The sequence below is a fragment of the Centrocercus urophasianus genome, unplaced genomic scaffold (assembly GCF_019232065.1).
Source record: "Centrocercus urophasianus isolate 14NV4802_14NV808 unplaced genomic scaffold, USGS_Curo_1.0 seq_32, whole genome shotgun sequence".
Lineage (NCBI taxonomy): Eukaryota > Metazoa > Chordata > Aves > Galliformes > Phasianidae > Centrocercus > Centrocercus urophasianus.
The window spans coordinates 1,958,293-1,981,323 of NW_024884889.1; the positions used below are offsets into that span (position 1 = coordinate 1,958,293).

A 23,031-nucleotide genomic window follows, 5' to 3' on the forward strand; every position below is an offset into this window, starting at 1 on the left:
AATTTTCAACAAGAAGTAACGGTGCAATTTTTGTTAAGAAGTCTGGAACAAAGGTACCTACTAACACTTGTCTGTTCACAAAGTCATGCTGACTTTGTAGGATTCACATGCAAATTTATATAGGTCTTCACTTTAAGGCTCACTTTCAGTTTGTTACATACGTATCTTTTCCTTTTGGAGTAGTTATTATTTTTAACACACGTGGCATTAATTTCATTTAAAATATGGCTTTCATGGTTTTACAACATTAGGTAAAAACCACACATATTTTGCAAGTAGATTTGGCAGTAGGTTGGTCGGCCTGCAAAATGCTAACGCTAACAATGAGGTGTCAGAGACATCTTTTCTCTCCCTCCTCTCTCTTACTCACCCGTCTAGCTGTGGATACATATCATGGAAACCTGACAATTTCCAGGGTGCTCAGCTCCAATAAACTAATTTCACAATTCACGCATTGCGGAAGATCTGTGAAAAATAGCCAGTTTTCTGTTGTGATCTGGGGGCACCGTAAATTAAACTTAGTAACTGGAGAAGTAGTAACAACGATTGGATTTGTCAAAGGGACTATGAAGACTCCTTCTCATTTCATAAATGTACAGATCACGAGACGAGGTGTATAGCTTGGTTGAGAATATAAATCAATAATTGTGGTCTCATTTCCACATGGATAAGGCTCAGGCTCATACAGATACATAGATAGATAGGTAAATAGATAGATAGATAGATATTCCTTTTTTTCTTTCCGAAAAAAAGATGAATCCCTCTGAGTTGTTGCAATTATAGTGCAAACACCTCTATTGTATTTCAGGGAAACAAATCAATTTATAAAAATTATTTCCCCTCAGTTACATTCAGTTCTGGCAAATGGTACGTAAATCTGGCACACATCATGAGCCATACACTGAGAAATGGTTTGTCTCATTCGCTTAATCCTATTAAAGTGAGGACTTGCGTTCCCTATGCATTCATTGGTGACAGCAGAATTTGTCCCAGTGGGTTTTGTGAGGTGGACTTCACAGATGCAATCAATTCAGTTAATGTATCCAGCCCAGGTGAGCCCACGAGTACAGTACTTCCTATGTCCCTTTCTGCCTACTGGTGCCAAAGAGAGTGCAGCACATTCCCTAATGGTACAAACAAATCAAACCATCCTGATCTGTCAGATATTAATGTACTGAAATGAAGCTCGAAGCGTAGTTACGAGAACAGTGTCTGCTTGAAGTCCTAGTTATGGACCATAACCATGTTGAATTACTAACGAGTCAGCTGCTTGTCATGGCTGAGGGCTGTTTGACCCGGGTGGAAATTGGAAACTGAATGTGAACAGGTCTTAGTTAGAAAGATATAACTTCAAAAATTAAACGCTTAAGATACTATTAGCTGTGAATGGGAGACGTGCCTGTGATCTAGGAGTTTCCATATAGGAGTTTCCACTGAGGGGTTTTCAGATTTGATCTAGATTCAGTAATATACACTTTGGCTGAAATTAAACCATTAACTCATCTATGCGCATGGATACCTCAGTCAACAGGCTCCTTCCTTATGCTCCCACCAACAAAGAAGATGGAGCTTATTGTCAGCAATAAACAAAAGCTAGTGTTACAGTCAGCTGAGGGAAGTATTCTTTGGCATCCCTAAATCAACTGATGTGATCCCTAATGAAAATAATAATCATATGATTAAACATTTTCCACTGAAATAAGCCAACATCTTACTAACATGGACACCCTAAAGAAAAGACACTCTTGAACAACGATTACAAATAGCTGAAAATTGCAAAAGTAGCTTCTGGAGATTCATTACAAAGATCTTTTCACTAAACACCTTGTTTCTGTAAAAATTTTACGTGTACATAAATACATACCATATATATGTGTGTATAACACCTGCAGCTTGCTCCATTAAAAGGTCTACACAGTTAAGTTTGGAAAATAAGTGTATGAGTTAAGGGGACCATGCTTCAGTAACCAGTCCAGTTATTACTATTTTCTAATTTAGAAACTTTGTGTTAAAAGAAATGCCAGCTGCCTCATTGCATCATAATGAAGTGTTCCAGGGTCTGACATAGATGTTTTGGACCACAGAAAGAGAAAAAAAATGCGGGTGTACCCATGTTTATGCAGCCTGGTGAGAGAATGCATTCCATTAAGTTAAGGTTATTTTGGAATAGTCTTGCATATTTAATTGAATTGACATCTGATTGAAGCAGAAATCTTCCTGACAGATGAAAGCTGTGCCAGATTGAAACGTCTCAAGAAAATTGAAATGCATTTTTGATATGTTTTCTGTACACTTCGTATCTTTTTGTTGGCCACAAAGAATTTTATTTTTACAGTACAAAAGCAACAGAACTCTTTCACTTGAACTAATGGGGTTCTAATGAATTTTATGAATACTAATACACACACAATGCATTTCATACAGTTGGGCCGTAGAGCACTATTTCTAAAATGGGTCTGCACAAATTAACTCTGAAGGGTGTCTGTGGCAGCCTTTCATCCATTAACTGCCTGGTGCGAGCCCCCACGACAGCTGATTTCAGAGCTCACCCCGCCTGATTCTTGCCAGTGGAAATTTGCCAAAATGATTACATCAACTTTCAATAAACCACATGTGCGTGACAACAGTAAGCAAACAATTACTTAAAACCCTATAATATAATTTGTAATTTGACATAATAGACTGTTCTTTCAGGGTTCGCATTTCCATGACAAAGCCTCAAGAACTGGGGCAGTTCTGCAAACAAGCATACGCTCTGAGTATCAGCAAGAGAGGTGCCCTTGGCCCTCCTCTCCTCCGGGCTCCGGGTTTGCACAACCGCAGAGGTGCCTGGAACCAGCCATCATTTTGGGAAGCTCACCAAAACGCCACCGTTTCTTTCATTTTAGCTCTGTGGGGTGGCAATGCCCAGCTTGCGTTTTGCCTAACAAGACAGCGAGGGGGCTGAGGAAAATAAACCTGTAGTAATGATTTATGGAAACAATAACGCTGCCCTGAGTTTTAAAAACATCTGAAAATAAATGTCATGCCCTCACCTCATCCCCAGCTCTGCGTGACATTTTCCATCCTCTGGTGTTACAAAGAGCGAGACAGAGGCTCAGGAAAGACGTGTGGTGGTAAATGTATTTCTGCTTAAACCTAGGATTTTTCAGTGAGGTCACAACTTGCTATCTGTGCAGCATTCAAAAACTATAAGATTACTGCGCATTCGGGTCTTGAAGCCCTTCTGTTTTCTTTGTTCAAAGACTGAGAGAGATCCTTGACTTCTATTCAGGAGGTAGATCAGCTTAAATTCTCATTCTCTTTCTCCTTCCCCGCCTCCCTGCTTTTAGCTGAGTGATTTATTTAAAAAAAACTGCAACTTCTCTAATTTTCCATTTATGGGCAAGGGGTTCTTTGAAGCAATAAAAGGACATGGGGCCGGCAGGGAGGAATCAGGCAGCATCTATTGTAGGAAAATGAAAAATAATTGCAGTTTTATGTGGGGTGAGGACACTTAAAGGAACGCAAAGGCTTTATCTGCAGATACTTGTTAACATTTTGTTTAGTCTATGGCCATCCGAGGAAGATGTCAATTAACTCTGACTTTTGCTGTATTCTAAAGAGTAAAAGTCTCATTTTTAGTCTGTTTTCCAAGTTAACTCAAAATCAGAAAGTAGAGTTTGTCTGTTCATAATGGAAAAAAACCACAGAAGTTTGTCACAACTTTGAATCTGGCTGGGATTATGGAATAAGAGCAGTAGCATTCTGTAATGTCTTCTGAGTCACTGAAAAAGCTTATAAGGTACTTACCAAAAGCATACAAAAGTCTAAAAACAAATAAGGCTATTTTTGTAATACGGTGATTTATGCTTTACTAAAAAAGTTCGCTATGAATGCTGGAAGTATATCAGTGATGCTGTAGTAAGGCCATTGATTGTAGGCTGTTATGTCACTTTGCTTCCAACCCTGTGTGTGTCTCTGTGCAAACTGTTTTCACAGTCCCTTGGCCCGGATTGGGAGAAGAGGAGCCTGAGCGCTCCGATGAATGGCAGTGAGCATTGTCAGGGAGGCAGGAAAATTGAGTCCCGGCTCTGGCTGCCAGGTCAGGAGCTGCAGGAGCTAATTGTGGCAATGGTAATGAGACTGAGCAGGCAGCAGATGCTCACGTGCCTTTACAATCCAAATCCCACCAACAAATTCCTCCCACAGAAACTTTAAGGGACGTCTTGGCACCCTGGAGATGGTGATAGACCCGGTCCCAGCCACATGCCACCTGCCAGAGCCATTGTTTAATAAAGGGGGGAAAAAAAAAGCCTATTATGATAACAAAGTTGTTTGCTGTCTCTAGCAATGACTTTATGGCACCAGTTTTACCATACTGCATCTATTGGGGGGGGAAAAAAAGAAAAAAAAAAAAAGGAACATCTGATTCTTTAAAGAGAAACAGTTGTATTGAGCACTGTTAACAACTTACTTGGGAAGCCGGATGTTCAGTATATGTTACATATTCCGCTGATAAACCATGCTTGCCTTTTTCCCATTACAGCTCCCACTGTGCCTGCTTCCTACAGCAGGTTTACATTTCCACATGTTTTCCCATGACATAAAAGCGCGGAGCATTTCTTTATTCCTTTTTTTTCTTTTTTCTTTTTCTTTTTTTCCCAGCAAAATCAAGAACATAGAATGCAGATACCCATGTACAGTGCTGTATAAATATTTATTGTGAAATAAAACAAACTGCATATTTGGTCCAGACCCTTGGAGCAGGGTGGCTGGTAAGCTGTGCCTGAGGTTTTGAAGAGGGGAAGGCCACCAGCACCAGGTTCTCTTACTGGCTGTGGTGTGTAACACACGATCGCTAAATGCTGCCACGTGGACAGGTTCAGATTCTTGCAGGAAATCTATGCCCAAGAATATCTGTTTCTGAACAAGTCTTACCAAGTGTCTTTCATTGTCATCAGAATTTGAGTCCTCTGAGGCTCAGAATACGAGGTGTCCTCGGGGTGAGTTGGTAGCAGGCAGCTGCTGGCAGGGGGTGCAGATGAGTGGATCTGGACTGTTTGGCTTAGGCTGTCGGGGGAAGATTGAAGACATGCTTTGTCTGGACTGGAGACACTTGAAGCAGCAATTAAACTCCCAGGGGTAGTGGAGAAAGTTAAAGGTGCTTAAAAAGCTTGGTTTGAGCAGGTAATTTAAACAAGTGTGCATTGTAGCCTTGGCTAAATTCACATCTACACCAAACTTCAACCTCTTCCTTTACAAATCCTCACCCTTGTGAAGAATCACAAATGTAGTGCCCTTCTGCCTTGTAAAATGTGAGAATGGCCCTGAAGATATCATCACAAGTTAGTGTTTTACTAACTAGTGTTTTTAGGGTGCTAGGGCAAGGTGTTCATCCCTAGAGAACTGCAGCACTGTGGTGGAAAGCATTTCAAATTTATTTCAAGCTCAAGTATGTCAATGACATGCATCACATCAATTATAGGTAGTATATCAATATGTGTACACATAGGTATATATATATATAGTATATCAATTTGTTAACAACTGGAATAAAAGCAGACATAGGACATTCAATGCAGTTATATTAGTGCATAAGGCTGAAAACATTATGCACCTCAAGAATGTCCCAGCTCTTGACAGTATTTTCCTTATGGGGAAGTGGGGTCTGGGGTCTTCAACTATGTCAGTGTTTCTCCAGTCTCACTGGGCATGGACCAAGTGTTATAGCCACTGTCCTCTGGAGCATCTGGTTCCTGTGACAGAAAAAATGATGCATTAGCAAACGGGCAGTTGTGTTCAACCTCAGCCACGGTTGGGTTAACGTGGCATTTGTGAGAAAGTGTTATGTGGTTTCTTGAGGTGTGGAGGGAAAGAAGAGTACCATATTTTTAAAGGTGCCTTTGGTAATGTCCCAGGCATAAACAATGCTGAAAACCTCGTTTTACTGAGGTGCATACCTCGCTCTTAAAGGCAATTTGAGGTAAAAGGCTAGCAGAGATATTCTACGTCATAGCTTATAACTAAACAGAATGATAAACACAATGTCAGATGCATTTAAAGGGATCAGACCACAGAATTTTCATAGTATTCTGTGCCTGTCTGTTAATGACTACTGGTATTAATTTAAAAGTAACCTGTAATGTATGGGTATTTCTTCGTAATCAAGATTCAGTAAGCTGTGAGTCTCAGGCATTTTTCATTTTTGCACTTGGTAAAACGATGAGAGATAAATGTCTTATTGGTTCAGAAAGAGACCAAATATCTTGGTACAGTACTTACCATGCATGAACCATGTACAAGTTTAACTTGCTATTTATATACACAATGCTGCATTGCAAAACTGCCATGAAAATTTACTCGTGTAGCAGAAAATCTGCTCCCCTGCCCTTTGCCACAATGATTGATGATAATGTAAGATCTAATTTTGAACTCGCTTATTAAAAAAAAAAAAAAAAAAAGAAGAAAGTTCTCAACCATCAGCAAATGTATAAAATTTTGTGGTTTGATGTATTTTAATGAATGACTAGATTTCTCAAAGAAACCTGAAATGGCGAAAAGCGTAGATCAGGAGCATGAACTAAACTTCTGTGTTCACCCCTCCTCTTTTCTGTTTCAATGGCTAACCCTAAACCTAACTCTCTGGTCACCCCATCCTTCCAATCATGGGCAGGACGTTTTTCTACTGAGGCCAAGAAGACATTTTTCTGATAAAGCTGTTGTGTTTACAGGTGTCTCAGAGGTGACAGCAGTCACTGAGGATGCTCCTGTTGGGAAGAAGGGGCACAACAGGGGCAGAGCTCTCAAGGTTATGGTAATTTAAGGTGCAGATTTATGGGAAGTCAGGATTGATAGTGTCAAGAGGAGTTTTGGCCTTTCTAATTTATCAGCAGCCTCTGTCCCCAGTTGGGATGGTCAGTGCTCTGCTGCAAAACTGATGCCTGACTGAGGGACAAATAAAGGTTAAAATAAATGCCCCATCTAATCTCATTGGGCTTGCTTAAGAAGACTGTGATACACAGGAGGTGCTATTTGATAATGCAGTGGTCCACTCAACCTTCAATGTCTCTTAGAGCAATCCAACCTCTAATGCATCCCAGTACTGGAAGAGGTATCAGGTACTAGCACGTCTGGCGAGACAGCGAACAGATTGGACAAATACAGCACTACTCTGTGATAAGTTCTATAATGTGGTTGTCCGTGCCAAAAAATCAGGCAGAAATGTCAGCCTCCTTTCACGCCTTTCAGTCCTCTAGCAACTCCTACGTGGCTCCAAAAGTGAGCCTGAAGTGGTAAAACACTCATCTTCCTACATGGGTACCCTTTGCCCATTCTGCTGCATCAGATGGAAATGTAAGGTGAAAAGATGAGAGAGAGACCTAGTTTTGGTTTTACTTCGGGCAGCAAGCACACTGAAGAGGAAGGGGGAGAGAAGGAAGGAAAGAGGGACAGACAGAGGGAGAGGAACGAGAAAGAGAAGAGGGAGAGAACAGCCCCACAGTTTTGTCATTCATTGTGATGGAAATGATCTTTTAAAATACACTTCTGACTTAGGAAGACTTGTCTTTCACATTCATTACACAGGTGTCAAATCAAATTTTGTCTTGCTATGTCTTGTGCACTGGAGCATAGTGCATATGACATTTTGTAACATGTTGCAACATAAGGCAATAAATCATACTGAAAGTGAATAAAATCTCATTTCTTTTTTGGGGGTGGGGTGGATGAACCAAATGGCACTGTGCTAATTTCACCGTGCTTCTGTCATTGTCAGGAAAATCATTTTCTTTCTCCCCTGTCCCTGGCGAGGAAGTGTTTCTCAAAGCAGTTCCTCCAAGTAAAATTCTTTGTCACCTAAGTTTTGGATACATACCATGCACCTAGGGGATTGGTAACTTTTAGAAGGAGATATATGCTTCCAAGCTCAATAAAACTCCTTTGAGAAACAAGACGGACTTTAAAGCATCTCCGCCAGAGAAGTAAACCTATTTTCAGCTGAGTGAAAAATTACTTAAGCTGCTGTGCAGCTGCGGCTTCTGGAGCAGCAGTGTAGGCAAAAGGAAGTCCGACTGGGAGATGCTTTCTTTTCTTTCCACAGGTGCATTGCTGGGCAATTCTGAATGCAACTCTGGATGGGATTTTGCAGTCAGTAGATAGGTATGGGGTAGGAATAGCCAGGAGGCCAGCAGCACTCCGCTCACGTGCCTAGCAGCACTCAAATACCACACTCCATAAGAAATGTCTGCGGGCTGCACGTGGGACTCTCCCTTCCCTTTGTAAGGGAAGTCTGCCATGTCAAAGGTGGACGGGAGTTTAAGAGACTTTCAGACAGGACTCTTTCACTGCCTGAGTGAAGAATCAGCCCTGAGAGTGCTGTGATTGTTCCCAAGCGCCACTCACTCCAACGCCGCTGCCTCTGCACCAACAGAGCGAGGAGGGTCTTCTCCAAGCTCAGAGGTTCAAGCGGATGCTGGAAAAAAAAAAAGCAGAGGAATGTTTCCCCATTGCTTTAGTTCAGAATCCTGATAAGGGCTGCGCCAGTGACATCTTTATCTTCATTGTAAGTGTTAATGCTCGGTGGCATGACAGTGTGGACTTGTGTGACAACGTTATAAATAACCTGATGGGGAACTTGCCAAAAGAAAAAAAGAAAAAAAAGGAAAAGAGACGCTGCTTTTCCCATCTATAGGCATCCTGCTATCTGTTAATACAGATATTAATGAGAGAGTATCTCAGAGGGTGTCTTGGAGAAAGATCAAGGTGATGAAATGGAATTACTATTTGGAAAGTGGTAAGAACTGCACTATGAAGTGAATTCTGCATAGCTAAATGTACCCAACAGTTACTCACAGGAACACGTTATCATTTAAATATATTATATACATATATATATAAAACGTGTTAGCATTTCAGCAGGGAAATTATTTTTCTATGAATTATTCATCTTCTGTAGTAGTGTAATGGGGCAGTGACTTCTTTTATCAACAAAATACTTTTTATTGGCACTCAGAACTGCATTTCATTGAACCCATTTCCCCAGTTATCGTCAGAAAAGAGTTTACAATGGCATTTTGGAAAAATGTTATGGGAAGATTTATCAGAGCTGCAAAAAAAGCTGCCCGTGAACTAATAGAATTAGATTATCTTGGAATTTTCTTCACCAAAACTTAGAATGGCCACTAATTCCTTTCTTTGCTCTTTTGGTGTTTGCAAAGGGGTTCACTAAAGCCTGAATTGATATAATTATTGGCTCGGATTGTTAGAGATTTAGGCCAGATGGCTATGGGTTTCTAAAGTCCCAGTTGCTTGTGTTAGCTTTTCTAGTTTGCCTATAGGGTTTGGGGATCAGCGATTTGAAAGGGCTGCAAACTTGTAAAACAGTATTATTCATGGGGGCAGAATGTTCATCGGCGTGACCCAGTACTAAATACATTCATTATAGGCATTTCTATTCTGCACAATTTGCCACACGGCGCTGGTTTGTGGAAAAAAAAAGAGACAATGGCTTATAAAATGCTTTTGAATGCTTAAAAAGAAGGAGAGTTCACGCTGAGCCTCCTCTGCTTTCTCTTTCAACAAGAACCTCCTTAGTGACTTTGGCTGAGCTCTGCAGAGAGCAAGTAAATTGGAAGAATCGGAGATTTACTTTTTACGTTTGTGGACATGGCGGGGGGAATATCTGAGGGAAAAAAAAAAAAAAAAAAAAAAGCAATAACAGAGAGTGATGGTGAGATTATGTGAAACAGCAATAAACAAGTGGGAGAAGTTAGCAGGGAAACAATGGGGGGCTGAAGTAAGCTAAAATGATAAACTAAAGGGGAAATGGGGATCACGTCATGAGCAGATACACGAGATGTCTGCTTGGGAGACCTGGCTGCAGCGCGGAGCTCGTGCAGCCATCTGCGCGGTTTCTGGGACACAGCCCTCCGATATCTGATTTTATTTTTCGGTGCAAGCTAAACAAGAGAACACTAAAGGAGGCTGAGGGGAACGATCACTTTCGGAGCGCTCCGTTTGCCCCACGGCCCCTTCTTTCAGACGTCTGGCACGAGCACAGCCCGAGCGTGGCACCCGCCGGGAGGAGACGGATCTGAGGAACCGCGCAACGGCACCCAGCACAGCACACGCGCCGGCGGCAGAAGTGCTGCGGGCAGCGTCGCTGAGCGGGCAGCGGAGACTCCGAGGAGCGAGAGGAGCTCTCCGCGCAAAAACGGGCACTGCGGAGCGGCAGCTGACAGGGAGACGAGCGGCACCGAGACGCTCGCGAAGCACTTAACTAAACGGGAGGACCGCACCGTGCCAGCGGGACCGGGACCGGGACCGGGACCCCTCGAAACGCTGCGGGCGCGACGCCCCCGGCGCTGCCCCCCCTCCTCGGGCGGGAAGAGCGGGCCGGCGGCGCCGCCCCCGCCTCCCCCGGCTGATTGGCTGCCGGCGCCGGGCCGCGCTGCGGCTTTGTCCGAGTGAAGTTACGCGGAGCTGCGGCCGGAGCCGGCGCCGCCCGCGTTCGCTGCGCCGCCCAGGGAGGGTGGGGCGTGCCCGGAGACGCCGCCGAGCTCGGGGCCGCCGGCGGCACATGGAGAGCGGCTGAGCTGCGGGAAGGGCGGAGGCGCGGGAGCGCAGGCGGCGAGCGCGGAAAGCGGCTGCGGCGGCTCGTCCCTGGATGTCCCGGCACGGTGTGTATGGAAAAGTTTTCTCGTCTGCTGCGCTGTCCGTGCCGGGCTGGTTGTGAGAGGCGGCTGGAAGGAGCAGATGTGCGCGGGGTTTGAGGTACCGGAGGAAGTTTGAGTAATTGCTTCTTAACTCGCTGGGAGAAATGAATTGCAGAAACTTACAAACGCGGCGGGCTGGCAGCAGAATGCACTTTATGTTCCTTTTTGCACTGGCGGTTGCGTGTCTCGATAAGGCTGTGCTGGGCAAGAACCTGAAGTACCGGATTTACGAGGAGCAGCGGGTCGGCTCGGTCATCGCCAGGCTGGCGGAGGACGTGGCCGATGTTCTATTGAAAATCCCCAACCCCGCCTCGGTCCGCTTCCGAGCTATGCAGAGGGGGAACTCCCCGCTTCTCGTCGTCCGAGAGGATAACGGAGAGATCAGCATCGGCGCTAAGATCGACCGGGAGCAACTCTGCCAGAAAAACTTGAACTGCTCCATCGAGTTCGACGTGATCACTCTGCCCACCGAGCATCTGCAGCTCTTCCATGTGGAAGTGGAGGTGCTGGACATCAACGACAACTCCCCTCAGTTTTCCAGGGCTCTCATCCCCATCGAAATATCTGAGAGCGCTGCCGTGGGTACCCGCATCCCCCTGGACAGTGCTTTTGACCCAGATGTGGGGGACAACTCCCTCCACACTTACTCCCTTTCTGACAATGATTTTTTCAGCATCGAGGTGAGGACGAGGACTGACGGTGCCAAGTATGCAGAGCTTATCGTGGTGAAGGAGCTGGACAGGGAGCTGAAGTCGAGTTACGAGCTCCAGCTCACCGCATCTGATAAGGGGGTGCCGCAGAGGTCTGGGTCTTCCCTTCTGAAAATCAGCATTTCCGACTCCAACGACAACAGCCCAGCTTTTGAGCAGCAGTCCTATATAATTCAACTCCTGGAAAACTCCCCAGTCGGGACTTTGCTCATAGACCTCAATGCGACCGACCCAGATGAGGGCGCTAACGGGAAGGTCGTGTACTCCTTCAGCAGTCATGTGTCTCCCAAAATTATGGAGACTTTCAGGATAGATTCAGAAAAAGGCCATCTGACCCTCCTGAAACAAGTGGACTATGAAATGACTAAGTCCTATGAAATTGATGCTCAGGCTCAAGACATGGGACCAAATTCCATTCCAGCTCACTGCAAAATTATAATTAAAGTTGTGGATGTGAACGACAACAGACCGGAAATCAGCTTAAATTTGATGTCCCCGGAAAAAGAAGAAATGGCTTATGTTTCTGAGGGGTCCCCCCTGGACACGTTTGTCGCCCTGGTCAGGGTACAGGACAAGGATTCGGGTGTAAACGGAGAGGTGGTTTGCAAGCTCCATGGTCATGGCCACTTTAAACTGCAAAAGACTTATGAAAATAACTATTTAATCTTGACTAATGCCAGTCTAGATAGAGAAAAGAGATCTGAATACAGCTTGACTGTAATAGCAGAGGACAAGGGAACGCCAAGTCTCTCAACAGTAAAACACTTTACTGTCCAAATCAGTGATGAAAATGACAACCCACCCCGCTTCCAGACAAACAGATACGAAGTAGTTATCTTAGAGAATAACTCTCCGGGAGCGTACATCACATCCGTCACGGCCACAGACCCAGATCTAGGGGACAACGGACAGGTGACCTACACTATACTGGAGAATTCTGTTTTGGGAAGTTCTATAACCACCTATGTGACCATTGATCCCTCCAACGGGGCGATCTATGCCTTGAGAACTTTTGACCATGAAGAGGTAAATCAGATTGCCTTTATGGTTCAAGCTAGGGATGGAGGGAGCCAGCAACTTGTTAGTAACACTACAGTGGTGCTAACCATCATTGATGAAAATGACAATGCTCCTGTCATCGTGGGCCCAGCACTGCGCAACAGCACGGCGGAAATCTCAATCCCTAAAGATGCTGGGATTGGCTTTCTTGTCACGAGGATAAGGGCTACGGATCGGGACTCCGGTATGAACTCTGAACTCAGCTGCTCCATAGCAGCTGACAAGGAAAACAGCATCTTTGTGATGGATCCCAAAACTTGTGACATCTCCATCAATGTGAGTGTAGAATCGGTTCCAACTAAACACTGGGAGTTTTTTGTCATAGTCCAGGATAAAGGCAGTCCTCAGCTGAGTACTAAAGCACTTCTGAAGTGTACGGTTTTTGAGTATGTTTATTCATTTTCAAGCACAGAAGCTACTTTGGTAAGCCAGCCCTCTCTGGATGTCTCGATGATAACAATTATATCCTTAGGATCGATATGTGCCGTGTTGCTGGTCATCATGGTTATCTTTGCTACGAGATGTAATCGAGAGAAAAAGGACACCAGGTCCTACAACTGCCGGGTGGCAGAATCAACCTACCAGCACCACCCGAAGCGGCCCTCCAGACAGATCCACAAAGGGGACATCACACTGGTGCCAACAGTTAACGGCACGCTACCCATCCGATCTCACCACAGAGCTTCCCCGTCCTCATCCCCGACCCTGGAGAGGGGACAGATGAGCAGCCGGCAGAGCCACCACAGCCACCAATCGTTGAACAGCCTGGTGACAATCTCCTCCAACCACGTGCCTGAGAACTTCTCACTGGAGCTCACCCACGCTACTCCAGCTGTTGAGGTAAGGTCCTCACCTCGTTTTGCACTCACAGGTCCTCTTGGGAGTATGGGGGTACTTTTCATGCAACAGGCAGTTAGATGCAAGTCCCACGCGTTACAGATTTCCCTTTAAATGTTACAGTTTTGCAGCTGTACTCCAAAAGCAACTGGACCCATTACCACAGGGTTACATCTGTTATTAATAGTGTTGGTTCTTGGTTCTTCCCTGTAAGGCTGAAACAATGCAGTGCAACATACACAGGAATCTGCTCTGGTTTACGAAGCTTCCTCCTTCCTTGCCTTCCCTTTCCCTCCTCATAGCTGTTTTAGAATGAGTCCGGAAGAACAGAGGAAAGTTATTAATAGGGGTGGAAAACTCCAAGCTCAAATACTGACACGGTTAGGTGCATATATTGTAAGGCAGTGTGTGTCTGATACATGGCACACAGTGTCCCCAACTTTGGGAGCACCCATTTCACTTTTTCCTGCAGCTTTGGTGTAATGGCCTTAAATGAGTGCCATGCCTCATTATTCCTAGTGATTTATGACTATGGGATGGCAAAGAGGTGGCTGTAATGTATTAAAACAAAGCAAAATTCAACCTGTGCTTAATTAGTTGTTTTACTTGTTAATGAATTCCCTGGCTAAAAAACAGCAGTGCATTTCCTCATTCTGAAACGTCTCCAGTTATTTTCTGTGGCAGTCTCTACGCTAATAGTCAGTTGTACTGCATTATGTAGGAGTTTGATTTAATTAAACTTGAAAAGGAAAAAAAAACACAACAACTTGAAGCGAATTAGTACTTTTAGAACTAGCAGTTCGAGCTTTTATTTCGAGGAATCATTCTTTTCACCTTCTCTTTAGCAGGTTTCTCAACTCCTCTCGATGCTTCACCAGGGCCAGTATCAACCAAGGCCGAGTTTTCGAGGAAACAAATATTCCAGAAGCTATAGGTAAGGATCTGAACTATTGTGCTGTATGTGTGTATCAAGCAGTATACTACTGTTTTTTTTGTTTTTCTTTTTAATCCAAGTTGCACAGGAGATATTTTGATTCCACCATTACCACCATTCTCTTTACAGATATGCCCTTCAAGATATGGATAAATTCAGCCTGAAAGACAGTGGCCGGGGTGATAGCGAAGCTGGAGACAGCGATTATGATTTGGGTAGAGAGTCTCCAATTGACAGACTTCTTGGGGAAGGATTCAGTGACCTTTTCCTTACAGATGGGAGAATTCCTGCAGGTATGAGCACAATGGAAGCTGAACGGTTTATTTACAGTGCTGCCTAGCTGTCACTTTGATAAAGCTACTACTGAGAAAGCAAAAATTCTTTAGCTTTCAAGTCTTGTGTTTCCTTCTGTCTCCTCTGCCTCATGACAAATACTGAGCTGAAGCATTCCCGTTTCTAGGCAAATGAAAACTCAGATGCAACTGAAAAATCTGCCCAGAGCAACTCATACTTTTTTTTCTTTTATTTGCATCATCTTGAGCAGGCTCCAAATTCCCCAGCAAAAAGCATCATCTCCTCTACATCCTTAGACTTCTAATGACTGGGTGGATGTTTGTTTTTAAAGCCAGGCAGTTGTGGTTTGTTAAAAATACATGCAACTATAATTAAGGGGACACATTTTCCACAGTGGGTTTGATCCATAGGATACGGTACAGACTAGCACAGTTCAGAAATGAATTGTGAAGTTGGTCAAGAAATATGGATGGCAAAAGTAAGTATTCTTCCCACCGAAAAATGAATTCAAGTAGTAAGGGAAGCATCTTAACATCTGCCAGATCTAAATCTTGCAATCCTGACTTACAGAAGAAGGAGCTTAAGAGAATCAGCTCAGGTAGAGGGCAGAGGAGAGATACTTTAGAAAAAGATGAGTAAAAGCAAGCTAAACACACACTTGTATATGGAGTTACAATTTGTGAATTTCTGTCCAGTTTTAAGTTGAAAACAGGAGGATACAGGAAATCCTGCTGCATACAGACATAAGAATTTTAAAATGACTTTGGTAATTACATAGCCACTGGTTGTACCCTCAATCTCGTACCCATTTCAGCTCATATTTAGTTCTCTCTGTCCAAGTGGCAGGGCTGGATAACTTCAGTATTGATTAATCAGTCTTGACGTAAACTTAAACAAGTCATTCTACGTACAAGGCAGTATTGCTTTGTAGGTTGGCACAGCGTGTGTTCCTTCCTGCAGTGACCCCCAGACATTGCCCAGAGCTGGAGCAGAGGGGCTGCAGTGTTGTAGCTCCTTCCCTCTGCTGCCAGAAAAAACAACAGTGGGCTTATCTCTGCCCGTGGCAAGGGTTTGGAACCAGGTCTTGTATTGCCTATCCAGACATTCAGCTATCTCCTCAATCTAGTCTTCGGTACCCAGTATTTCGAAACCAGAGGCCTTTAAAATGTACTGTTTTTCCAGGATCTTTAATCAAAATCTAGTGTCCTAATGCCTTTTTCATCCTAATCTCCCCCAGTTCCTATTACTTATCCCCCCGCCATCCAGCATGAGGCATGTCTCCCTGTCTTCCGTGGTTAGCAGATCCCCTAGAGGGATCTGCTGCAGCTCTCAGTTGCCGGGGGAACTTGAAATGCAGTGGTGTTTGCACTGGCGTCCGGCCCTGCTGCTGCCAAGGCATAGCTGTCCTCTTCCTGCTAGGCGATTGAGGGCTGCCAGCAGGCAGGAGTAGCGACGCTCTGGGCTAGCTGAAATGCTGTTATGCGTCTTCAGCTCCTGCAATTCTCTCTCTAAACAGGAAGCCTAAGGGCAGAGTTTCCAAAAGTGCCTGGCCTTCCCCTAACGCTAATTGAATTCAGAGTAAGGAAAGGTCTCCTGCTGCGTACAGATGCAACTCAGTTTAGCTGTAAAGTACTCTAGTGCATTTAATCTCAGCCAGATGCCCACTTAGCACAATGTGTAGTATTAGTCCATCAGATAAGTAGATAAGTGTGCTCAACTCATTTAGATGAGATGTGAACTTCTTTGAGTCCGCTGTATAATCCAAACAGACAAAAAAAAAAAAAAAAAAAAAGGAAAAGAAAAGAAAACTTCCTGGAGGTTTCCTGCTCTCCATTTTGAAAGGTTTCTGCATTGTAAGTCTGGACACAGGCATAATGCTGTGAGAAAGCCTTTGCAATCTGTTCTTTTAAGGTGGAACTGGAAAGGAATGAAGCCTTCGAAACTTCAAAAATATCAGGATCGGAAAGTTTCAATAAGTGCCCTCAAAAGACTTGTTTTTTCTGTCACTTTTTAGTCTTCTCTGGTAAGTTTTAAGTTCCAGGGAAGAAATTTGTGCATTTTTCTTTCTTTTTTTCTTTTTCTTTTTTTTTTTGATTGGTGATTTAAGGGCAGATTGTGAGACCATTCATTTTTCTCAGAGTATCTTTTGATTTTCCGCTCAACAGTGTCCATACTTATGATTTTTTACCAAAATCAAACACGATAAGATCAGTAGCAAAACTCACAATGAGATAATGATGGAATCAAGAAGGTTGGAAAAGATCTCTAAGATCACCTAGTCCAGCTGTTCACCTACCACCAATATTCCCCATCAGATCACATCCCTAAATACTACATCTACCGTTTCCTTAAACAGCTCCAGGGATGGTGACTCCACCTCCCTGGGCAGCCTGTGCCAATGCCTCACCACTCTTTCTGAGAAGAAATTTTTCCTAATATCCAACCTGAACTTCCCCTGGCGCATCTTGAGGCCATTCCCTCTCATCTTAATGCTGTTATCCGTGAAATGAAGCCAACCCCTACTTTGCCACAACTTCTTTTCAGGCAGTTGGAGACAGCTGTAAGACCTCTCCTGAGCCTCCTTCTCTCCAGACCAAACAATCCCAGTTCACTCAGCTGCTCCTGGGGCCCAAACCAGAGCACAGTACTGGAGGTGTGGCCACATCAGAGCTGAGTACAGAGGGGCAATCACCTCCCTGGTGCTGCTGGCAACGCTATTTCTGATGCAAGCCAGGATGCCATTGGCCTTCTTGGCCACGGCTAATGAAATGCTAAACTGTTGAGAGTCTCCCGTTAATTTACAGGAATTTTCTTAATTAGGGGAGTAATCTTGACCTCATCCTTATCCTGGGATAAGTTGAGAGCTGGTCCAGGCACAACGGATCACTGAGATATCTTTTTTACTTTCTAACTCTTAGGCATTTCCTGTTAAGACAGCACAAGTATGCTTTTCATGCATGGGAACAAAGCGCACTAAGGCGTTGCAGTCACTCATACCAAGATGTCAACCACTGTTATTTTCTGGGTTCTTTTCATTATTTACTGTTGGAAGCATGCTGATCAGTAGGCCATTTGCAATACCTTCTGCAATATCCGGCCTGCAGCGTGAACCCGTGCTCTTGAAGAAATTGATGCTCCCTTGTGTAAGGAGCAGAGAAAGTTTGTACTTGAAGGAATGGGAAGAGCATTACGAAAGCAAACAGCATGATAGGCTGTGTAAGGCGTAGAGATAAATAACGCTGACAGTTTTACAGTAGCACTTTATCAATCATGGGTATGTTCAAAGCTGAAATACACTATTCACTTCTGCTTACACTACTGCAAAAAGAACTTTTGATAAAGTGTGTGGATCCAGAGCCAAATGGGAAGCATGATGAGAAAATGAGGAAAGTCTACAGGGCATGACTGAAGACATTTAGTTTCAGGAGTGGTATTTCTTCCGTCTTTAATATATAAATGTAGAGAGAAAAAGAAATTACATACTGCATGGGATAATGTAACCAGTAGTCCATGGGGGATTAGGGGAAAAGTTTCCTACTGTAAAAATATGCATAATGTGAAGCCTGGCATTGTTAAGAACTTTCTTTGAAGTATGTGGCTCAGATTCGAGTTAGTGGCTTCTGCAGTGCTTGGGCTTTTGCAGAAGGACTGCCAGTTACCCAGACAGCGTCCAGCCTGTTCTGAGGCTTTGTGTCATAAAGAGTCAGTTCCATTTGGAGAGGGAAATTTGGCCTCTGCCCTGGCACATCCCTCCTTGCAGGCCTGTCATGTAGGTCTTTACCTGTTTCTGCTTCCAGGGACCTTTCCCAGGCCGCCTCAATGTTAATGATGTACTCTTGCAGTGACTCTCAGTCGGCCAATTGCTGGCCTTAATGCATGGCTTATGTATGACACACCACTCAAGTCTAGCAGTGAAAGAGAGACTTCTCAACCTTTCAGCCCTCTTGCTGGCTTGAATGCCCATCTTGTGGGTTGTTGCTGCCCTTGTGTCTACACTGTACCAGCATAGCACAGGAACTGGAACTACGGAGGTGCAGATACACTTTAGAGTAACTCCTGTCTGTATAAACCCTGGGGTCACCCTGGATATGGATTAAAACCTAAATATTCTAGTACCGGATTAAAATTTAAATGATTCAATTAATAAGGTGAGATGTTAGTGGGTCACCTGGAGTTCAACATACACCCAATTGTCAGGTCAAAAGGAGATAATTTAATGGAGATTCCTCTGCATGGTTTTGTTCTGTATTTCCTCTGTCAGTTTATTTTCCTGTTATTACTCTGATGTTTTTCCTTATTTGCATGTGGAAGACTTGAGTAAAACAACTAAAAGCTGGAAGGTAGAAACACCTTTCTTTTATTTTTATATTTATGTAAAAGCACTTCACAAAGGGAATTAATGTCTTTAAGTCACAAGAGCTAGTTATCACCCTGGGATTTATGTTTATCTGCCATCTTAGTTAACATATTATATCACTTTCTTACCAGTCCTGTACTTACCATTCCTGGGTTTTGAGACCTTTTAGGAATGGAAGTGCATTTAAATCCAGGCTATTTGCAGTTGCTGACTTCATGCATACAGAATGCGAATCCAAACACCAGGTTGGAACATCTTTGATCCCTGGAGAAGTTCAGGCTTTGTCTTCCTTGGGTGTTAGACCTCGTGTCTGTAAATGATAGGTGCAACCCAAGGCAGATGTTCATTCTCATCTTTTCTCTTGCAGCAATGCGGCTGTGCACGGAGGAATGCAGGGTTCTAGGCCACTCTGACCAGTGCTGGATGCCACCACTGCCATCTCCCTCATCTGATTACAGAAGTAACATGTTCATCCCCGGGGAGGAGTTTCAGTCACCCCAGCAGCAGCTGCAGCAGCAGCAGCAGGGCCTCGAGGAAGATCCGCAGCCTGCTGACGCCAGTGAAAAGAAGAAGAGCTTTTCAACGTTTGGCAAAGACTGTCAGGGTGAGGAGGAATCAGGAGACACTTGTACCTCCTCTCTTCTCTCTGAAATGAGCAGCGTCTTCCAGCGCCTGCTGCCTCCCTCGCTAGATGCCTACACAGAATGCAATGAGATGGAACGCTTGAATTCGTTGGAGCGCAGGAAGGGACATTTGCCTGCCAAGGCTGTGAATTATCCACAGGGAGTGGCTGCGTGGGCAGCCAGCACGCATTTCCAAAATCCAGCCAACAATGGGCCAACTCTGGGGACTCACTCGAGTGCACAGCCCTCCTCCAAATGGCTGCCAGCCATGGAGGAAATCCCGGAGAATTATGAAGAAGATGATTTTGACAATGTACTCAATCACCTCAGTGACGGTAAACATGAACTCATGGATGCCAGCGAGCTGGTGGCAGAAATTAACAAGCTGCTGCAAGATGTCCGGCAGAACTAAATGTTTCAAAAGCCTATTTTTCCATGTTTATGGAAAACTGGAAAGAAAGAAAGAAAGAAAGAAAGAAAGAAAGAAAGAAAGAAAGAACAAAAAACAGACTGAGGAGAACTGGCATTGCCACTGAGTTGCATTTATCATAAATGTGTCTGTGTATGTTGAATATTAAAATACTGTATTTTCATATGTACACAATGCAAGTGTGATTATCTGTATTTTAAAAATACATTTGTACCTTATATTTATGTGTAATTTAACAAATAAATTTTATTTTTCTACACCCACAGCAAGCATGTTTTCCTAAATGTATATAGATGGTACCATCCTTGTCCAACATCCACCTTTCTTGCCACACAGGCATGTAAAACAACGAAACGAGGGGAGTCACTGCTTTCCATTATTATTTAAGTCTCAGATGTTACAAATGCAAATCCAAATCACTGAAACCTTATCCAAACATTAGTTTTAATAACTGATCCAACACCTTGTTGCAATGTTTCTTTCTTATAATAAAGAGTTGTCAACTCTCTCGAAGCCTAAAATGTCCTTTTTTATTTTGATGTTTGGTTAAAAGTCATTTTTCCCATTTAATTAATAGGTTATTGCAGGCTTGGGTCTTCTGCTTACAAATGAATGTTTCCCCAAGTGGACAAATCATGGAATTAATTGATGGAACTTTCAATATTTTCTTAAAAAAAAACAACAATAAACAATAACATTCATTTGTTCTGCCACTGTTATGCTGCAAAGCCAGTTGAAGTGAGTGCTATATACTTGAAAGACAGCAATCAAATTAGATTTTCTGACTTCAGGCTGAATTCTCACCCTATGTAAATAAAAAAAAAAATTGCAATTGCCTGCTTTATCATTGTGACACCAAAATAAAATGAATGCTGCATCTCTCAGGAAAGCTATTATTTTCCATAGCAGTTGTAGGTGTGTTTTGCGTCTGTTATGTGTCTATCTTGTCTATGTCAAATAGTATAGAAGTACTTTAGCTCCCTAGAATAGAGCTGTTTTTTTATCTTAATCAGTTCCTCCAACATGCAGGGTTTCTCCCTTTATGGAAGGAAGCTCTATGCAAACTGAGCATACCATTGTGCCGTCGCATCTGGCAGTAAAGTAGATATTGTTTCACACATAATAGTTTGAGTCACTGCAGTTCTTTTAGTTCCTTTATTCAAAAACGTGTTTGATTAGCCTGCCACAAACAGGGAGATTTTTGTTACAGAATCATAAAATGACTTGAGTTGGAAGGCACCTTAAAGGTCATCTAATTCCCATTGCCAATCACTAGATGTCTGTGATCATCCAACTGCATGGGAACTGTTGAGTCAGGTGTGAACCACTGATTGAGGAAAGGACTGGGTCAGCTGTGGGAGCACAGGTGAAGGCAATTCAGGGGTGGGCCAGGCTCCACTCCTCCTAGATCTCATTTAAGGGCTGGCCAGGAGCTGGGAAGGTTTTCTTTTTAGAGATACGTTTTGTTTGGAGTTTTCTTCTGTAAGCTTAGATTCTTGGATATGGGTAAGCATTTCTTCTTTGATTGTTTCTTTTCTACCGTGGTAATCTTTCCAACTGTTTCACCTGTCAAGTCCTAACTGTGCTACCCTTCCAACTGTACATTTGTTGACTGTACATCCAAGCAATTATTTATTCACCCAATAGTCCAGCTTTCAAATCTGTCTCTTTTCAGTTTAGTACGAAGGATGTGATGTGGGACCATGTCAGAGGCCTTGTGCATGCTCAGGTAGGCGCCCTGAGTTCTCTTCCTTTCTGTAATTATAGAATCACAAGGTTGGAAACGACCTATAAGATCATCCAGTCCAACTGTCTCTTCATCACTATTGCCACCACTCGCACTAAACCACATCACACAGCACATTGTCCAGATGCCTCTTGAACGCTGCCGGGGACAGTGACTCCACTGCCTCCCTGGGCAGCCATTCCAGTGCCTGACCGCTCTCTGAGAAAAAAAGTTCTTCCTTATGTCCAACCTAAACCTCCTCTGATACAACTTGCAGCCATTGCCCCGTGTCCTGCTCATTGCCTGGGAGAAGAGGCCAAATCCCTCTTCACCTTTTTTTTCATCTTTATGATGTCTGTCCATAATTGGAGGCCACTAAATTGGTCAGGTACAGTCTGCCTTTGGTGAAGCACTGTTGGCTATCTCGGATCAACTCTTTGTCTCTTATGTGCCTTAACATAACTTCCAGGATGGTCTGTTCCATGATCTGATCTTACAGAAAACAGACAGATTGATACATAATAAGCATCGAAGGGTTTTAGATTCCTGATGTTCATTCAGGGAGAGTGCGAAGTTATAAAGAGCCAGAAAGAAAACTGGTATTTGGGCTTTTCATTCAGGGCTGTGAAAGTTTGTCTCCACTTCAGGAGTTGATAAGTACAGCCATGTTGGTTAGAAGGTCTCAGACTTCTAACCAAGTATCCACATTGTCAGAAATAATCATGCAGACGCACATCAGTGTGTCACTTCCTCAATATGCTGTACAAACTTAAGACAACTGACATATCTGCGTTGTTAAAAAAGATCATCTAATAGCAGGGGGTCTGTTTCCATTTTGGTTAATTATTTTATCACCTTTGAAATGCTAACATAATTTCAGCCTCGTCCAACTACTTTCATTTACTTAAAAAACAAAATCATGACTTCTCTGTTATTAAATACTTGAATGCCTTTCTCTGTTTTCATTTTTGCTGAACCTTTCCTAGGTCTGTTGCCAGTGCCAATCGAAAGCCAGCAGACAATTTTGGATACAGTTTTTCTCGTTCCTCCTCCAGTTTCAAATTGATCTTGCCCCTCTACAAACTCCTCTTCATTCCCAAAGCCTGCCACACAGACTGCTTTTATTCTTCGCATCTGTCTGAGCCCTGAGGATACTAATAAGGCTCTAATGGGCTCTACTAACAGACCTCTACCCAAGACATCAAGAGTTCATTTAAGCTTAGCCTAGAGCCTCCATCTGCCTGTGGGTTGTCGTCTCACTTTGCGTTCTGGAGGGACTTAGACTTAACCTACAACAACATCTCCAAACTTATCTCCAGTTGTTGCTGACTGGAGCCTTCTGAGAGGTCTTGATCCTGCTCTCTTCC

The 23,031-nt window shown here is 43.5% G+C and overlaps 1 protein-coding gene across 2 annotated transcripts; it reads left to right on the forward strand.

The window, feature by feature from the left end:
• The first annotated feature begins 10,603 nt into the window (after nucleotides 1-10,603).
• PCDH18 (protocadherin 18) lies at nucleotides 10,604-20,446 on the forward strand. Of its 2 annotated transcripts, none has more exons than XM_042829845.1 (4): nucleotides 10,604-13,303; nucleotides 14,146-14,234; nucleotides 14,364-14,527; nucleotides 19,253-20,446. In XM_042829845.1, the coding sequence occupies exons 1-4, from the start codon at nucleotides 10,799-10,801 to the stop codon at nucleotides 19,918-19,920; spliced, it is 3,426 nt and encodes a 1,141-aa protein (XP_042685779.1). In that variant the 5' UTR covers nucleotides 10,604-10,798; the 3' UTR covers nucleotides 19,921-20,446. The 2 variants fall into 2 exon arrangements, with proteins under 2 accessions (XP_042685779.1, XP_042685780.1); XM_042829846.1 differs by having other exon boundaries at nucleotides 14,149-14,234.
• Nucleotides 20,447-23,031: the final 2,585 nt, after the last annotated feature.

What these genes read in the sequence shown, in the direction of transcription:
- PCDH18 (XM_042829845.1), top strand. Translation starts at nt 10,799, where the DNA reads ATGAATTGCAGAAACTTACAAACGCGGCGGGCTGGCAGCAGAATGCAC. An exon ending in ACGCTACTCCAGCTGTTGAG is followed by an intron (nt 13,304 to 14,145) that starts GTAAGGTCCTCA and finishes CCTTCTCTTTAG; the next exon opens with CAGGTTTCTCAACTCCTCTC. An exon ending in AAATATTCCAGAAGCTATAG is followed by an intron (nt 14,235 to 14,363) that starts GTAAGGATCTGA and finishes TTCTCTTTACAG; the next exon opens with ATATGCCCTTCAAGATATGG.